This window comes from Drosophila grimshawi, unplaced genomic scaffold (assembly GCF_018153295.1).
Source record: "Drosophila grimshawi isolate 15287-2541.00 unplaced genomic scaffold, ASM1815329v1 contig_311, whole genome shotgun sequence".
In the NCBI taxonomy this organism is placed as follows: domain Eukaryota; kingdom Metazoa; phylum Arthropoda; class Insecta; order Diptera; family Drosophilidae; genus Drosophila; species Drosophila grimshawi.
The window spans coordinates 2,996,894-3,017,431 of NW_025063098.1; the positions used below are offsets into that span (position 1 = coordinate 2,996,894).

The 20,538-nt window shown below is 36.6% G+C and overlaps 1 protein-coding gene across 1 annotated transcript in view; it reads right to left on the bottom strand.

Annotated features, from left to right (window-relative positions):
* The window catches only part of LOC6563317 (ABC transporter G family member 20), a 47,785-nt gene extending 27,572 nt beyond the window's left edge, over positions 1-20,213 (bottom strand). Inside the window, exons 1-2 of the mRNA XM_032737080.2 lie at positions 20,181-20,213; positions 4,648-4,907 (exon numbers count right to left, since the gene is read on the bottom strand). Of these exons, the coding sequence (XP_032592971.1) occupies positions 4,648-4,883 (236 nt within the window). The 5' untranslated portion in view covers positions 4,884-4,907; positions 20,181-20,213. The remainder of the gene's footprint in view (positions 1-4,647; positions 4,908-20,180) is intronic.
* Between the last annotated feature and the right edge of the window lie 325 nt (positions 20,214-20,538).

The following is a 20,538-nucleotide window of genomic DNA, read 5'->3' on the forward strand; positions in this document are numbered from 1 at the left end:
CAGCTTTAATTTAATTTAGCCTGCAGCCCATTTGCCGAGCCACTCCGCCACACCCCTTGCGGGCTGACAGTGTAGGCTGGGGCAAGAAACAATGGCGCGGATGTAATGTTCGCATTATGCTCGTTCACAAATTGTAAGCAGCCATTATGTTTCTTCGTGTTGCTGCCCCATGTTGCCACTAGGTGTGTATGTGTGTCTGTGTGTGTGTGTCTGGTTTGCAGCATTGTAATGCCCAGAACTCTGGACCCACCCCAACATGGAGAGGCCTGGCACTCAGAGCTCAGCCGGTCGCTGCGTCCTTTTTGCCAGCGTGTAAAATGATTCAACGCTCGTGTTTTCCATTGTTCTGGCCGCCTCTCAGCTCGCTCTGTCGTACGTCAACATAATGGCGGCTTCGTGATGCCATTGTTGTTGTTTGCTGATTGTTGTTGTTTATTGTTGTTACTACTGTTGGCCATGGCCATGCAGTGGTATTACCTGGCTGGCCATATTTTGCAGTGCCTGTTCAGTTCACTCGAGAGCAAGTGCAATGCTAAATAACAGCAAAGTTTTTACCTGTGTTTGTATTATGCGGTGCACAAATTCCAGTTATTTATCAAGTTAATGGATGCTGCAGTCGAGGCGCGGTTACTGCTAAGCATTTTTAGTTCATCTTGTATGACATTCCAAACCGTTTTACTCACTTGAAATATACATTTTCTTAATATTTGTAGGCTAAGGACAGGAATAAATTGCTTCTTTGGCTGACAGAATTTCATTACATTTTTTTTAGTCAATTTCAAACTACCATTTTCAATTTGAGAAAAACGCATGTATAAATCATGTCGAAAAGGTCATTACCACACAAATTACATGGCAATCAATGGCCCGGCCTACAGTTTGTGGTCGACAGACCAGGTCCAAGGCAAGGAGCAACAAGTAAAAAGAACACAGCACTCGAAACTCAATTGCCAAAAGCCAGCAAAAACTGTGAAACTAATTTAAGTCGACGTCAAAATGCTCTTTCAGGAATATTAATAAGATTTTCATGTAGTCAAAGCCTGCTAAGGAGCAGAAAAAAGTGCATCAACTTATGTTTTGAGAACTAGCTTTTAATCTTTTGACATATATCTGCATAGAACATATTTCTCAGAAAATTCGTATATGCCACAGGTTCTAATTGTGATCCCCATCCAGCAAAAGAGATAAGGTGCTCCAAGTAAAGTAGTTGCCCTTCTGCCTTCTCTATGCAGTATGTAAATGCCCCTATTAGAGTGGCTTCAGATTTGCCTGAATAAATGTCTTAGGGGATATTTTCAGACGAATTGCAGACCCCGGATGCACTGATGTGGTCATATTTTCTGGTCAGTTTTAGTTCAGTTATTTACTAAAAGTTTCCGTTGCGGGAAATTTGTGTGAGCACACAGAGTTAAATATTAAATTCCTAGTGCTTGGTTTGCAATATTGAAAGTACTTCAAGCCCCGATAAGTTAGCTGTAATTTGTACTTTGTGAATTGTATGTGTATGTGCGAGTGTGTATTTAATTGTGACGTACATTACGCTCCATATTGGATATCTGTAATTCCTCAAGTCGTTTTCCATGAACTCAGTCGAGTGCAACGCATTCTCATCAAATGTGGACTTTCGCTCTGTAATTACGGATAAGTAATTGCTTTTGTTTGGCGGCATTCGGCTTGTGTAATCATAAGTAAATTACACAGTCCAGTGATTAAATAAATCTAAGTGAATTTAACTGTGGAATTAGTTTTCGATTTATAAAACCACACGGTAAAAACATTGAGTTCGTAAATTAAATATCAGATTTGATTTATTAGTATAGCCCAGAGCCTTAAGAGGATGTGCAAATTAAAGCTCTTAAAGGAAGCCACTTGAATTCAGTTGAAATATTTAAACTTTTTTTACAAGAAAATTCAACGAATAATTTATTTAAGAATTTAAAATATAATTTATAGGAGCCAACGTTGTAACTGAATACTTTTGTGTGTTAAATCTTTAATTGAATGTCTGTTTCGAATTTATTTTATTAATTTTATTCATGTATTTTCTCTCGACTATGCTATTTTTGTTTGATTTTTCTTTTTTTTTAACTTTTTACGTTATTGACGCCTGCCACTTATTGGTAGATGGAATCTTTTTTCCTTTTTATTGCAGTTTCGCTGGAATTTTTATTGGGTCATCGGTAACTGATTGTCGTTATTCAATTAAAACTGCCGCCAGACTTTTCAATTTAGCAAATCAAGTACACTGAATGGAGGACTATAAATTTGCCCCTATTCACCATTTGGCTGGGAAAACCGCGTAATTTCTACGTACTTTATTTATGCGAGAACGGCGTGATTTATGTGCGAATTTTGGCAAACCGCAGAACAACACTCCAGCACAATCCTAAGTGCTTATTGTCAACACTTGTCTTGCTTGTCTATCTAAATTAATATGTGTGTATCTGAATGTATGTATATAATGATTTCTGGTGTCTTTTTGTGGCGTGTGAACAAATAAAAAAACAATATAATTCATTGCAAATAAAGCAAGCAACATACAATTATTTATCACTATTGCGGCCGTCAAGCGGCATTGACAGCAGTCAGAGATGGCTTTGCTGATGTATCCGGCTGTCGCTGGAGGCGGCTTTCCGCTCAAGACACCACCACCCCCCTCCCAAAAAAAAATCCAACATAAATACAACAAAACAAATGTCAGTCAACAGAGACATACGCCGATACAGATACAGATACAGATACAGATACAGATACAGATACAGATACAGATACAGATACAGATACAGATACAGATACAGATACAGATACAGATACAGATACAGATACAGATACAGATACAGATACAGATACAGATACAGATACAGATACAGATACAGATACAGATACAGATACAGATACAGATACAGATACAGATACAGATACAGATACAGATACAGATACAGATACAGATACAGATACAGATACAGATACAGATACAGATACAGATACAGATACAGATACAGATACAGATACAGATACAGATACAGATACAGATACAGATACAGATACAGATACAGATACAGATACAGATACAGATACAGATACAGATACAGATACAGATACAGATACAGATACAGATACAGGTACAGATACAGATACAGATACAGATAAAGATATAGATACACAAATACGGACACATACGAGCTGGTACAGCCGCGCCTACAAAGGGCCCTGAAACTTTTAGATTTTGGGTTTTCGCAGTCTTCTTTTCTACTTTTGTTCTTTTCTTATGGAGCACAACAGACCTAGGAGACGACCTACAACTGGGAGAACGAACTCCAGTCGGGTGAGACGTGGCAACATATTTTGTGCTAAGTCTCTTGTTCACACTAACGCGCCGTGGACAGTTTTTCGTTTTAATTCCGTATTTTCTTCTCTTCGCTTATTTTTTCTCCATCTTTTGCTTGCCTGCCCTTTTGAGGTCGTTAGTTTTTGGTGTAACACTCTTGAAGTGGCCACAATAACGCGTTTGCTTTTATGTTGTTTTTTTGTTTTTCACAGATTTGTTCGTCAGTTTGTCAGTCTGTTTGTCAGTTGGTGCGTCAGTGTGTGTTGTAAGTTGTGTGAAATATCTCACCAAATGGGCAAAACAAACATCCGCCTCAAGGCTGTCGCTTCGATGATTTCATGGTCAAACTTTTGTGAGCGGCATCGTTCATTCACGTTTTTGTTGGACGACTCGAAAGTCTGGCAACGCTGCAGCACGCTCTCTCAGCACTCACAACTGCGGTTTGTGTCTTGTCTACAAAACTGGTTTCAGTTTCGAGATGCTGCTGAGACTGTGACGTTTTTTCTGGGCAACGTCTGGTTAAGTCATATTAGCATATTCAGACACGTAAACACACACACACACACACACACACATACACGCACACACACAGTAACTATAACTTTGTGTGTTAATTTGGCAGTTTTTCAAGTGCTGACATTGACCCACTTACCGTTTGTCGACGTCGACATCGCGTAGTCGACTTCAGCTTCATCTTCATCGCCTCATTTGCTGCTTGGCAACGCCAAATCGACAGTAATTTGAGTGTTAAATGCGGTCAATAACATTTTAAAGAAAACATTCGATCGCGCGCACACACACAGACATATAAACAAACCAGACGGCTTACATGTTGCATTTCCATTTGCATTTAATTGATAGTGTTGTAGAAGTGCCCAACTGACCACAAAATTCACTTGCATTTGCATAAGCGAGTAACAAATTTAGAAATGGTCACACTTTTGATTGATCTAAAGAATTTGTCCGGCGAATAGGGTTTGAACTCGTTGTTAATTTAGATTTGTTTAAATTTAGGTCTATTTTATCTATCAATTATAGCACCATCTTATTAAATCGAGTTATTATACTATAATCTCTTAAAATCGAAATATCTACTATTAACTTTAATAGAGTTATTTTATATCTTGTCTAATCAAGCCACTAAAAGTTCAAGAACATTGCTAAAAAAAAACCATACAATACAATTTTCTATCTGTCATCCCTGGGGTTGTCTCAATACAATCAAAGGTTATTTTCAAACGTTTGTTGTTAATGATTAAAAGTGTTAATTATGAATGGTTAACAAACTGGCATTCACAGTGATATTTATCAGTACTTACATGGAACCCTTGGGCACTGTCATATTGAGGCCGTCCAGTACAATATTTGGAATCTTGCCGCCGCCATACATCTTGTGGGCGCGCCTCACACAGACCGCTTGCTGTCGGCGCGTCGCCAGCGTCGATGGCTGTGATATGAAAAGGCGACGACGAGCGGCCAAGTCCAGATCGCTGTTTGCAGCGGTTGCAGCTGCAACTGGCGCCGTTGGCGGCACCCCATCGGCTTCAGCTTCCATGTTTCTGGTTGTTGTTGTCGTTGGCTGCAAATGTCGAATTGAAATCGATGTGAACATTTGCGAGTATTTGAATATTGAAATAAAAAACAAAAAAATAAAACTCAAATTGGCAAACTCTTTGCGCGGCATCGTTTGCAGTTGGCTATTGCGACTGGCTTGCACTGACAGGAATGAAGCGAAGCGATATGTATTTGTATATATATATATATATATATGTATATAGCTTTAGAATGACATGACCCACGCAGCAGCTCGCGTAAATGGAGCCAACTCCACCCATGCATCGTCGCTGTCAGTACGCGTCTAACTCGGCCAAGCTCTAACGATTGCCGTACTTGTCAGTATTTTTTTATTGGCTATTTTTTCCAGTGCTGATGGTGCTGTTGTTGCTCTTAGTGCTACTGCAGTTGTTTCACAGTTGATTAAACCAATTTTTGTATATGGCCAAGCTTTTGGCCAGTACCATGCAGTTAGCCAGTGATGGATATTGCTGCCATGTATTGGCAGCTCAAAGTTGTTCGACTATTGCCAATTTTCTAGCAGCCAGTGAAATGAAATTTTCAAAATGGCCTCAACCAGATGGTTGACCTCCTGGCGGGTTAACGGCCATTTGGCCAAAAATGCTCGAGCATTTGTCCTTTTATTTCCATTTTCGTTTACATTTCAAGTTGACATTCTGCTAATCGAAAATGCAGCAAACAATTTGCGAATTGCCGCTAAAGTTTTGCAATTATTTTGGCCAAACCTCATGACCAAAGAGGCGAACAAAAATAATGAAAAATAATATACCATATACTACATAGAGTAACCTAAGCTCCGTTTCATTTATTGATTTACTTCGCACTAACAATGGTCTGGCCAAATAAATAAAAATAAGCATAACAACAGCAAATAACTAACCAAAAGTAAACAACAACTGACGCCTTGTGGCTCGGGCTACGCCTCCTCCTCGCTTTTGGTTAGCTTGGCTTTTTCGGGGCCAGCAGCAAGAAATAAACTTTCTTGATAAATGACTTCAATGTAATTAATTTCTGCTCAGCTCGCTTGCAATGCTGGCAAAATTGTAAGCACAAGTGTACGGCTGTAGCCAGGAAGGGGCTGAGGGGTGGGGAGGCGTCGAGTGGGTGGGTTGCCGGTGCGGTTTGGTACGGCCACACTTTTGTGTGTGCTTTGTGTAGGGAAGGAGCGGCTGGTTGGAGAGGAAGAGCAAGCTCATGAGCAGTGGCCTGGCCAAATGCTGTCACTGCAAATGTTCAGTTGGTTACTAGAAGTCTTCCTGTCACTTTATGTCTCTCTATGTCTCCCTGTCTTTTTGTTGTGTCTGCAAGTCAGTAGCTGCCCCGCAGCATTTCAATTACGAAATATTGTTTTAAACATGTAAGTAGCTGATTTCGCCAACTTATTGTTGGCCACACAAGATAAGCTGCAATTCAAGGAATTCTACTTTCTGTATCCCATTGCGAACTAATTACATTGTCATTACGTCATCAACAACATTAAACAATTTTCAGTTAAGTCCATTTCATAATAATAAGAATTGTTAGATAAGTGATCGCATTTGGATCTCAACTAACTTAATCAATATCAACAAATCATGTTACTCATTGCACAGGCGTAGCTTTGTAGCTTTAATTTTTCAAGATCAAATTATAAACATATGTATGTATTTACTTAAAACCCAATTGAGCGGTTTTTCACAATCACATTTTTTACTTTGTCATCTTTATTTTAATAACAATAGGAAAAAACTACCCAACAGAAATGTTCACACACGCGTACACAATCAGTTAACAAACCAAGTCTTGTAATTGGCTCATAAAAAATGATCAACATCCGTTTCCTTTATTGCGCTACTTAGCTCTGAAAACAAAGCCGATTTTAATCAGATCTTACAGATATTATAATTTTACTTGCTGTGCAAAACCTTGATACATTTTGGTTAGGTAGACTGTCCTTAATTGAATTTGCATGCTGTTCTCAGAATAACCACTAACCTTTATGCCCAGCCTGCTGCGCCACAACTGTGGTGCTGTCCACTTGCACATGCCTCTAATTAAAACTTTATTTATCTTTTTGCTGGGTGGACCTAAGAGTTTGCTGGCTGATTGGCTCTAGTTTGGAGCACCGGACAATCTGTGCTCCATAGTAACCACAAATTTAATCAAACAACTGTAAAACAAAGTCCACACATACAAACATACATAAGCAAAGAAAACTACCTTGAACAAATACAAACAAACAAACACGTTCCAAATCTTTGAGTGCTTGCAAATTGTAAAAACAACAAGAAAGTTATGTGCAATAATTTAGAGAAAAAATAAAAAATAAATACGAATAAAAAAAAGGTGTTGGCAAACTACGAGTGTATCTAAACAGATAAAAGTATCTTTTATTGTAATAAAACGGCTAACGGCACGTGAACAATTTGAAGTCAGACAACCGTGCCGGCAATTTTCTGGTTACCGTAAATCTTTTAAAGTTTTCACGTGTCTCGACGTAAACGAATCCATATCAGGTATCGCCAGCACAGATTTGTATCCGTTCTCTATAATGCTTATAGATGCCAGAGCTGGTTGCCGAAACAGGTGCTAACTTGGCAGGCAAGTGAAGCGGAAACAAAAAAAAAAAATCACAAACAAGGCTCAAAAGCAACAGTCCTATAAGTGGGGGCTGGGCTGGGGCTGGATCAGCTGGGCGCATGCATGAAAAGTAAAATATGTTTATAAATAAAGTACAAAACATACACACACAATCAAAACACTTGTAGGGGGCACTCACACACTAAGTTTGAAGTTCAGCAACATAAAGAAGTGCAAATTGTTGCGTGCTGCGATTGTATCTATCGAAGACGGGCGCACAAAGGTATTTCCTGCCAACAAATATAAGCACCGCAATAAAATGAAATACACCAAGAAGAGCAACAGACACAATGCTGGCTCGACAAGGAAAACTCACAAGTTTTTTGTTTTATTTTTTTGGAAGTTGGGTGTGGGCGGAGGGGGAAAATAAAAAAGTTATAAAATGAAATGATTATCTGGTGCCTGGCGTTTGTCTAGCCATAGAAATACATGAGTAAATACGCCTATACACACACACACGCCCAGGTACTTGTGTTGGTGAGTGTATTCAATGTCTTTGAGATATATTTAACAAAAGGTGCGACAGCTTGGCTCGCCAGGTAAATAAGTCTATAAGTGACGAAACTCGTCTGCGTCTTGGCTTATTGCAATGCGAGTCACATATTTGTACAGCTTTACTGGTTTACTGCATTTATATGAGGTGGCCCAAATATATTTATAGGATATATATTATGTTATATGCAATGATCTGAGCGTTTATGGTGTCAGTAAATGTTTATCGTTCGCATAAACTTTAGTGCACATGGAGATGTTAATCATGACGTAATCAAAGTCACAGTTCAGATCAAAGATTCGCCTCAGAGCTCGACCGTATAACGATTATTAAATATACTTATAAAAAAAGTTGTAAAATATTATTGTATATTTAGCAATTATTTTTTGCGATGAACATTGATGGCTAAAATATTCAAGACATATTCATATAAAAATATTTATTTACAAGCTCATAAATTCGAAATAAACCCGTATTTTTTTGTTCAAGCGAATTTTCTATTAAGTCCACAAAACAACAATTTTATATGCACTTATAAAATCTGTATCAATAAATAAATTTAAGATTTTTATAAAGCTTTCTTTATAATTGAATTCAAAAATCTGTGTATAGGCTTTTTGGCGCTTTATTCTGCATTAGGTTATTTGAGAATTAGGCGTCATTAGCCGCTTGAATGCATCATTTGATTGCTTTGGTTGCTTTTTTAGTTTCTCCAAGTGCTATCTAAGGGCTATCTTGTAAATAACTACGCACAGTTTAAGGCACAATATAAAATGGGTCAATGGCTCTTCTTGGCACACACTTGCTGGGCCAGTTCATTTACATATAAAACGCATTTGAAGTGCCAGAACAACCAGAGCCTAGCAACTAGAACGAACAAAGTTTGCCTCACAGAACTCACTTTTCGCTGGGTAATAAATATTTATATTTATTTTTGCACATACACAAAGCTATTATAGTGCTATATCTTTCTCCCTCTGTACTCTCGTCAGCCTCTATAGTTTGGTCAGTTTTTGTTGGCCCTAAAAAATTTGCACAAAATTTTACGCTCAATAAATTTAACAGCAAAAATTTGCCGGCCCATACCAAAAAATGCGCTCATGTGTTAGTAATAGGCGAGTTCCATTGACTCACTCTTCCTCACCATCACATACAGACACAACGAATCTCCATAATAGTTAACAGATAATTTTCCACATCTCTCCACAAACATTTGCTGATGTTTCAGGCAAATGTGTAGCAAAATATTTTTGTACATCGTAAATAGTTTGCGTATTTTTCCAGAGAGCTGTTTAGATAAATTCGGCTAGAAGAAAGTGCAAGAAATGTGGCAAGAGAATTGTTTGCGTTTCCTCTGCATTCCCCAAAACACGAATAAAATGCACAAAAGCTACATAAACTCATGAAATACTCAGTAAAAGCTAAAAATAGAAACACAGCTGCAAACTACAATTCGAAAATACAATAATATTTTTCACATAATATTGACTGTTTACGAATGAAGCACAGCAGACGCAAAATTGAACATCCACTTACAAAGTCCAAAACATGTGTGTGCATGTGTGCATGTGTGCGTGTGTGTGTGTATGCGTGTGTGTAGATCATTTGTTTGGCTCGCCTCGTGTTTTGGTGTTTTTCTGGGTTGGTCGTTTGCCAAGCACATTTGTATTAAATGAAGCCTATTTCTTTTTTTTGTCTCTGTGTGTGTGTGTATGTGTGTGTGTGTATGTGTGTGTGTGCTACCAACATGAACCGCAATTATTACGAGCCATTAGTTACTAAATAATCATTGAAGTTTTGTCATGAGTCTGGTTTCTGTGAGATTTACGAGTAAATAATTTTCGTTAAATATTTTGTATGTAAATGATATATGTAGTTGTAGTATATACAGAAAACATTCTAATGTCAGAAATGCATATGTAATCACATTACAATTTTTTTCAAATATTTAATAAACTCACAAAGCAAAGTAATATGCGTAAACCCAAACTGTGCGCACAATTGTGAAACATGGACGCAAACATGAACGGATTATATCCATTGCACATAGCATAAGGGTTTTATACCTAAGTGGTATTGAATGATTATACACTGCTGCTTGTATTGTTGATAATGTAATCTGTGGTTCTGTTTACTGGATATCTCCTAGTCGGGCAATAACCCTGACAGCGTGCTTGTTTTATTTTCCATTGTTGGCAACATTTTGTGCTGTAATATTGATTAAGCCATTTCAATACAGAGCTACAAAACAGTTTGCGGATGGTTAGTACATTCCCATCTTGCCACCATCTGCTCCATCCCCATCAGCGCACACACACACACAAATGCAGACACCCACACACACACACATACACCGACGAACATATCGTTTTCATTACCCGTAGCATACTTTTATGCGTTTTGAGCTTTGGCGCAACTTTGTTAACTCTCCGTGTTATTTTCTGATTGCGAATTTCACCGAACTACACTGAGCACAATTTGAGTACTCACTTAAACTCAAGTAATTAGAGAACAATTTGCTATTAATCTGCATAGTTATAGTATTTGGTTTATTACACTGATATGCAAATGCAGCTGTCATAACGCAATTAGTCAATTTTATATGCAGTAATTGCTGTTTTTTTACAATGTACTATTTGCAATTCGTTATGTTCGCATTTCTGTTTGCACTGTCTCTATCATTCTCTCATTTCCTTTTTCTCTGTGACTGTGTTAACCTCAACTGATTTTTCATGACTCAGCGTTGTTAATTGAAAATTGTTTCAAATTTCCAGTTTGTAGCTGCCGTTATAAGGTTCAATTGGTCAACTGCGAAATGGGCAACGATGCAATCGATATGAGATACAATCGCACTTGGCCAGTCTAGCGAAACGTTGCAGTTAAGCCGTATAAAGCAGTTAAGCGGAACACTTACATTCGAGAATGTACCAAAAAAATAAAATTCATTAGAACTTAGCATAGGATTTAATTCAACTTTTAACTGTAATCAAGTTGATCAACAGTATACCAAAACTTGTTAGTTTTAAAATATGTATGTGTGTTACTCTATCATTAAAAAATAATAGATTTTCGCCATAATTGCATTCACATGCAGTTCACATTATTTTTCCAGTGTTTAATAAGCGATCCGTCTAGAATTTACAAAATGGCATATAATAAAACTAAATTACAAAAGTAATGCTAGGTGTTTAAGAGGCTAACCACACACTCAAGTGCCAGTCGCGACCTTGTTGCTATTGAACTCTAGAATCAGTAATTTGCAATCGGCCAAACGCAACTTTACTCAGCTTACTAGTTTACTAGTTGGTTCGACCGAGTGAGTGATATGTGCACTTCGAGCTTCTGAAATTAGTAGCTATTTGTCAATTATTGGCTTTGTTCACTTGAGGATTAAGTAGTTTGTGCATCGACTTTGAACGCCTGCACTCGAGAGTCAACAGAGCTTGTTGAACTCAGGGGCAAGTCAGTGCATCCTCAACAGTGTGGATCCCAAACAAAAAAAAAACAACTGGCAGTTTCATTGCACTCAGTCATTGGCTAAGTGTCTCGAACCGGTTTTCGTAAATCAAGCTGCTAGTCAACCTGCCTATAACAAAACTGTCATAAAACTAAAGCCAACAAAGGTCGCGCATTGATTGCATAGTTTCGATAGAAAAACAATCTGGCTAGTAACAGCCAAAGTATATAACTACAAATCAACGTTTCAGAAATGTGTGTATATATGAGTCGAAATGAGCTACCGCCCAAACTTGACAGTGAATATTTTCCTCATTGTTTACCAAACAAATCGGAGTTTGAAAACAATGGCAACGACGTCAGCAATGCCGCATCAAGTATGCAAATGATTGCAGCTTTGTCTATTACAAATTGGCATGTAATTTATAAGCATATTAGGGATGATATTAAATGGGACCTCATCCCTCCCCAACCCTCCTTTGCTCAGATATGCAATAAAATACTCGATTCGGTCCATTGTATACATATTTGTACATATTTGTAAATGCCAGCTAAAAATTCAATCTGGTATGCGCACTCCATATGCAATTGGCTGAGGTCAGTTTGTCAACCGTTTGTGCTCTGTCGTTTGTAACTCATACTGTTAAATTAACCTTGGAACACCCATAAATAATATGCATGATCCCAAGCTGGACACAATACAGAAAGAAAGACTGAGACTGGTCCAGGGCGAAGTTGATTCTAAAATAGTGATGGAAGTTTCAAACATTAATTCAGTCGATATTTAAAAAGTCATTTGAATATTCATAAAATATTTGTAGTGGAAAAATGGTACGATTGTGAAATCAAATGTACTTTCAGATACATTATCGTAATTGTTTTCTTTTTTTATTGCTTGTCATGCAACAAATTGTCGATGATAAATAACACTTTTAATTAATTGCTTATTGCGACTTAAAGTTAATGGTCTAGGTCAAGATCGCCAATTGCAATTGGACAATGAACTGATTTAAAATTACGTGAGGATTGGAAACTGAACTTTAAACATGTAACATATTATGACTTAATAGGGTGTTATTTGTTATTATTTTTGTTATATAATTATTAAGTAATTAATTTTCCTGCTTAGCCAATCAATTCACATGAGCAATTCTAAATCGTTTTAGTCAGTGGAAAACTTTGAACTAAGTTCAACAGCTTAATCTAGCTAGCTGGCAGATAGAAAACTATCTGAAGTATACAGCTCAGCAATAACTTAACTCGATCACAAGTTTCGTAAGTCTCAAAGTCATTTATACACTGATTTCAGCTCATCTCCAATTACGGGCTGTAGCTGTAGTTTTTCTCAAATGCAAACACAGAGACAGGCGTATTGAAATATTTATGTCTTTGCATATTTTACAGAGACATTTGCACTTGACAATAACAACAACTAGTACAAGAGTCGGCAGGACCCTGACAGGGATTAGTGGCAACAGGGGCAGGCGTTGATGATGATGACGTTGACAATCGCTGCAACAGCAGTTACAGCAGTAGAAGCAGTAAAAGCAATTGCGGCAGTGCAAATGAGAGGAAGTGAGAGGGGAGAGAGAATTGAGAAGGAGCAACAGCCTCGAGACGCTGGCAGCAGTAGCAGGATTAGAACATAAAGTGCATTGCGTTTGGCTTGGGCTTGTTTCAGGTTACGCTTTGGGATTGAGTTTGCAATCGGAACTGCGTCTGGGGTCGGGACTGGCGGCAGGGTTAGACAAGCACTGACATGCATATGGCAACAGAGACACAATCACAGACACAGACTCAGACACTGACACAGTCAGAGCAGCGAAAGTGTTGCTGTTATTTGTGTGACAAAGGCAAGACACAGGCTGCTGTTACAAGAGAAGTGGTGCGAAAAAGATATGAGGCGGCTCGGCTATGTATGGGCCTGGGGAATAAGCAAACGTAGACAAATCTCTCTGACACCGTCAGTCACTTACAGAAGTCAACAGAACATAGCACAACAAAACACAAGAACAAACAAAGCGTACGGAATTGCATACATTGAATTTTTGGTTGAAATCCATCAAGTATTCGCCATGGGGGTATGCTGCTTAAAAGCCACGCATTCGATAGAAAATCATGGCAAACCAAAGCACTCAAGCAAAAGGCGGTACAAATGTACACACTACCTCTCCCTCCCACGAACCGCGCCCCTCACTAAAACCCACAACCGCATCACGTCTCTGTTTGCGCTCACACTCCAGAGTGTTTAGCATTTATTTGCATATGAGCATGAAGGATGCGTCTGTGCGGCAGGATGGTGCGGAAGTATGGGTATTTGTTTATTTGTGCTTTTGTGTGAGTGTGTAAATATTTAAAGGCTTTTATTGCTTTTTTTTTTGTCGGTGTTGTTGTCTTAAGATGTCAGCGAGGTATAAACCAAATTATATGTTTGAAAAATTTAAAGCACAGAAATTAGAATAAATAAATTATAAAATAAATTATCAATTTTTGAAGAAAGTGGATTTCAATCAATTTGACAGACGAAAACATACATATTATTATGATTTCAATTTATTGTGAAAAATGTGCTTATATGTATTTTGTAAATTTATAAAATGTCAAATGTCTGTTAATAAAATATTGATTTTATTTTTAAATGCTGCGTAGTTTGCATTGCGCAATTGCAAAGAACACTGCTGTAATAAAATAATAAACGAAAAAAGGTCAGTTGCAGGACAATTGCGAAATCAAAAGCCAATAAAATATAATATTTATTTATCGTTTTGTGCAGTTGGTTTATATCATCGTTTTTGTGCTATGAGCAATAATATTTGTCGTATTTGCCAACGACTGTCTGCACCGCTATGAATGTCGCATAGACTGTCATTTAACTAACACAAGCTAACAAACACACACACACACAAATACACATGCAGTTAAAGCTAGCCAATCCAACATGAATAGTAATTTCAATATGTTTAATACCAACTCATCGGCTTTATGCAAGTTCATGCATTTAATTGATTTGTATTTATTTATAATAAACAAAATCAAGATATTAACACACGGAGCTCAATACCATGACAAACAATACAAACAACAACAATTTAGAGTTATTATTTAATTGCACACATGGACAAATTGTACAAACAATCATTCACAGTGTAAAATTTTCAGGGTTTTTTTTTTGTGCACGAGAAGCGCTTTTAATAAATTTTGCACACCAAATTTTGTATACCATAACAATTAGCAATTAAATATAATAATATCTAAACGGATTAGAATGCATTTGACACAGTTTTTGCAGTTGAGCGGATTTCAGTGAAATCCAATGCGACTACAACGACAACCAGTTCTGAGCTCTTTTTCAGTTACGCTTGGAAGTCTCAGATTTCGGTTTGCAAACTCCTCTTCTATCTTTTGAGCAACTTTTCAGCTTTTGTTTGCACACTTTCGGCCTTGGTGAGTAATCGTTATTTTAGGCTTTTCAAATGCCCTATACACAACAAAAAATCTAAGGAAAGGTTGTTCTGCTTGTAAATGTAAATGCATGCTACAATAAAAAAGAAGGAAGAGTCCAACTATAAAAAAATTGGCATAGCCTTGTATGGCTGAGAATAAATTTAAAAAGCTTTTAAATTCCATACCCATATGTTGGATTTATTTGAAAAGCTGTGGACAGATAAATAGCAGAAAACATGCAAGTTTTTCCTGCTGTCTTGAACCTTATTTTCCACCCTTATGCGATCTTTGCAACTTTTGCAATAATCATCAGAATCTGATTTCAAGGGTTCACATAAATGGCACATTTTGTTGAAATCTGGTCTAATATGAAAAAACATATATGTTTGGTACAGGCTATCGCCGAGTCGAGCACGCTCAACTTGGCGACTTTATTTTTTTTTATTCTCCTTTTATTTGTTTAGTTTGTTGAAACTCCAAACTTGGCATTGGTTGAAGTTTCAAATTGAGCTGGTCCGGCACTAGCTGTAAGCTGATTTTGGCTTCTCAAATGAGCCAGCTTCAATTATTCAGCACTTGTCAGCAGCTGAGAATAAAATATTTTCATAATGATAGGCAGCCAAGCATTAGTTTTGAAACCGCGTTGGTTCTTTGAGAACGATTCACAAATTACCAGCAAATATATGTATTTTTCAGGATGCACAAATATCAATATCAAGCGCTTCCCGATTATTTAAATGAAATCACAGCTTTTGGAGCCTCACTTTATATGCACGTATGTTTTATGGACCTTTAGGTGGCAATAAAAAGAATTTCAGACAACCTTTTAAAATAGTATGCAAATTAGGGGGTGGGTGGCCACCTACGAACAAAATAAAAAATAAACGTGGCAACATCAAATGAAAATCGGCTACATATGCCTGTTTATATGCAAATATTACTTTTACATATGTACGCAAATATTTGGCAATTATTCGACGTTGCTTTTGCTCTGGCTGTCGCCACCGGGCTACGCCAGTTGTTTGTCTATTTGCTGATACAAATACGCACCGAAGAGAGTGAAAAAAATACTCCACTTTGCTTTTTTGCGAATTTTCAATTTAAATTGTGATTAAATTGTGTACGCTTCAATGCAAAAGTCGCGCATCTCTATAAATTGATTTCTCCCTCTCTCTCTCTTTCTCTCTCTATATGTCTGTCTATCTCTCTCCCTGTCTCTCTCAGTAGCTCTGAATATTTTCTTGTACGTTTTTTGATATGGCGCATCAAGTGCATATTTCTGTTGAGTGTATGTCAGACTATGTCCTGCTACCCACAACATGCCCCAAATTATGTTCACTTTTGCCTTGGCCGCTATTTGTCATGCAAATTTATTTTCGATTACTTGTTACCAAAGATTTGGTTCAGATTATGCAAATGTGTCAAATATAAGACTCGCAGCCACACACACACACACACACAAAATCTGTGTAGGGGGCGTGGCAATTTGAATGCGTATCGTGGCGCCTCATCATTGCCTTACAAGTGGCTTAGTTGTTGTCGTTGTCGTTGTGGGATAAATGCAAAAACTTTGCATATTTTTATGAACATTTTGCCGAACGATTTCCGTATTTTTAGGCATAAGAAAATATGACTTGGAAAATCTATTTTCGCATTCACTGATTGTTTATCGCTCAGGCTATTGCGGCTAATTCCGCATTGGGACTTGGAGTGAGTTCTATCATTTAACTATTCCCATTCACTTAACAGACACAATTCGGAGTATTGAATGTTTTGATAAACTTTAATAAAAACAGACGAACAATTAATAGATGCAAATTAAAAATTTAAACATTGACAAAAATACATATTTTATAGCCACTAAGTCATATATTGGTAATCTAGTTCATTATAAGCTCATTTAAAAGATTGGGTATTGCATGATATGCTAAAATTTAGTAATTATCTTTTGCGCAACAGCTGAAGAGATAATAAATGCAAATGATTTAAAATTTAACTAATAAATAATATAATAAATAATTAATTTAATATGTTAAAGATAGTAATTCATCGATTTTTAAGCAAGTTAATTATTAGTTCATTTATAAGTTTGGGTGTGAATTGTTTAAATAGCAGCTTATCTTACGTAAATTCTCTTTATTTATCCCATTTTTATAGCATGCATCGCATATCAGTCATATTATTTATGTATTCCAACAGAGTAGTTTCTGCCCGTGGTTTGTTTGTCTTTGCGCTCATCAATTTTATCTCACTCATTATGACATTGAAAGGCTTATAAATTAAATCAAATAAACAAATGTAATTTATCATTGGACACATTTCATAAAATGCAATTTGGTTTCCTGTCTCCGTTTGGAAAATTCATTTATTTATATTTTATTCATTTAAGTTTTTTACATACTGTATTTGGTTTGATTATTTTTATTGGCGGTTACCTGTGGACGCTGTCATTTTATAAATGGTAATTTGTATGTGCGGTCTTTTTAATTGAATAATTATATTCATATAAACACACACATATATATATAAATATTTCCTTTAATGTTTATTTTTTAATTTAAAAAAAAAATTCATTTGTTGTGGTTTAATTCTGCTTGAACTACTTATAAATCAATTGCCAATACGGCAAAACAAATGGCCAAAATATCCACAACGCCTTCAGAAAATTCAATAAAAATGGTATGCAGGCAAACGTGCTGACAGTCCATGCAAAATTCAAATTTAAAAAGGGAAATGTAACGCAAAATAAATGAATTTTAGTTGCGCTGACGCATTCCATTGATTGCAGCCAAAAACTAGCCAAATGTTCAATTCATTTCTCTTCGAGTACATTCCGAAATAGTTAACATTTTTGGGAAAAGAGAAGACAAACTAATTTCAATTTGTCCAGAAATCCATTAAATAATGCATAATTAATTAAGGTAACAGTTTAAATATATGTAAATTTGCCTTCAAATTATTTCTGCATGGAGTGTTACATTATATGGTAAGGTTGTACAATAAATTTCCTTTAATATTACATTCAAAAATCCCAATCAACTGAACATAAAAATGTAAATACATTGCAATAATGTTGATATTTCTTCTTGAACGGACGTGCAAATTACTATGCAAATAATGTAATTAAATAAGTATCGATATATCGCATAATCAACATAAATTTCACATGAGAGTGACTGGTAAAATGCAAAAAGCCGGTTCGTCAAACTTAAGACCCACAATGACAAAATATCGTTAAAATCGAAACTCATAGCAAACAAAAGCTGAATATTGTTGCTGATTTCTTTTTTTTTAATTTTTCGTTTTCGTTCTTATCGGGCATTAATGCTTACCGTTTTATGAAGTGACTCAGACAAAGTAATAAACATTTTTCTGCAATTCATGTGAAATAATTAAATGAGGCGAACCAAGGCACGCTGACCACGTCCAATGCCAAAAGGACCCGGAACCACAAAAGCAATAACGAATCGGAAGAGGTGTCGAAAATTTAATACTCTTTAAGGCATAATCATTGCGTAATATATTAATTACGCAAGCCAAAATAATGCGACTATAACGTTCTACAAAATTAACCGCTTTTTAAAGGGGTATGCGTGTAAAATGTTTTTTTTTTTTTTTGGGTTTTGAAATGCCATAAACAAACAGGCAAATGAGCCAACTGAACAGCCAGCAGTAAGCCAGGTATACAGCTTTGCGGTTTAATTGCGCCAAGTAATGCGGTTACAGTAATTGTTGTAGTTGCTGTTGTTATTGCGTTTGTTGTTGTTATTACAGTAGTTGCTCTCATTGTTGCGGTTTGTGTGTAAGCGAAAAGTTAAGTGCCGTATTTAAAACAACGAACTTAATCGTTACCACTCAGTCACCCAGGGACAAGCGAAGACACAGATAGTATGAACGCAAGACTAGACCAAAGCATTTTCACAGAGTTCAAGGAATTTCATTGAACTCTCAAGAGCAGTCTAGACACTCTTAACTCTATCAGTTGGCCATTAACATTATATTTAATCACCATTGTAAACTGCACTATTTCCACTTGCTTCTTGTATTGTCAGTGAGCAGTAAGCAGTTTCATTATTTTCCTCAATTCAAAATACCTTGACTAAGTCACAATACCCTTCACAGATATACAATCCAGTTCCAAGTGGACCTATAACAATAGCTGGCTTATTCATAAAAAACACCCGGCAGCAACAGCATTAAAAAAAAAAAAAAAAAACAAGTTCGCGTGCAAGAGCAAGCTAGCACGAAAGCCAAAATACCCTGTATAAACGTCTAAATTGAATTTAAAAGTATTTAGAAATGCATGAGCATAAATCCATTTAAACAATCTAATTATGAGTTAATTTATCAATTGTCAAATATAAATACAGAGCAAAACTTATTCGTGAGTAACAAGAATATTATATTTATATATACACATATATATATATTTATGTATCTATATATTTTAATAAATTTTAAATTCAAGCGTATTTTTTTGCCGGCTTGTGCAGCCTTCACCAATAATTTATTTGGTTAAGCCAAACACAGATGAGACATCACTTTGAAATTATGTGGAATTCGCAGTATATCATTACTGAGAATTTCGCTGCACAGCAGAAGAGCGATAATATGTAATAAAAATGATTTTGTGAAATTTGGAATAAATATTCAATAATAAAGTACACTTAACAAATTTTGTGGCAATTTTATAATATAATATAAAATAAATATATATATTTAAACTTTTTAAATAATTAAAAATATAGTTAAGCAACTTTTGAGTGTCACTGAAAGTTATGCAAGTTCCTGACATACGCTCATTAAAATTTATTATAGCCCGTCAAGCCATATTGGGCCACAGGGTAGCAAAACGCTTATAAGAAGCAAGCCAACAAAAACGACAATAACAACAACAACAACAACAACATAAGAAGCAGCCATCTCAGCGTTGCTGTTGGATATCTTCAGCTTCATTTAAGTTTTTAGCCACAGGTGAAGCTTCAGCTGAGTTTGCATTTTAAAGCCATTGGTTGCCGTTGACCTTGGGCTGCATAAATCGAATTGGAGCAGGTCGTTGACGAAGCAGCAGCGGCCTGCGTTGCTGCTGCTGCTGATGTGATTGCTGCTTACTGCTGTTGCTGTCGTTGCTGTTGTTGTTGTAATGCTGTGGATTATCATATTCTGAAGTTGATACCATCCTTGAGATTGTGTTGCAGTTTCGCAAGGTCTTCGCGCTTTTACAATTGTAATGAGGTTTGCGGCTTGCGGTTTGCGGTTTCTTACCTGTTCTTATAAATGCAGCTGCTGTTGTTGTTGTTGTTGTTGCTGCACACAAAATGTAAACAAAATACTTATGTATTATGTGTGCGTGTGTAAGTATCTTGTATATATGTCGTTGAGCTGCTGAGTAACTTCGGGTCGTTTTGCGATTGCAAAGTCAACAAACGTAAAGAACACGTTTGCTTTTAGTTAACCAGTTTTGGCAGTGCCCAAAGATTGCGATTGAGCAAAGATTGAGACAGGCAGACATACACACACACACACATTCACACTCACAGACGAACACTAACGAGCAGGTGGAGATACACTAATACACCTCTAAAAACTAGACAAACTTTGCGCATGCGAAATGTGAGCGTTG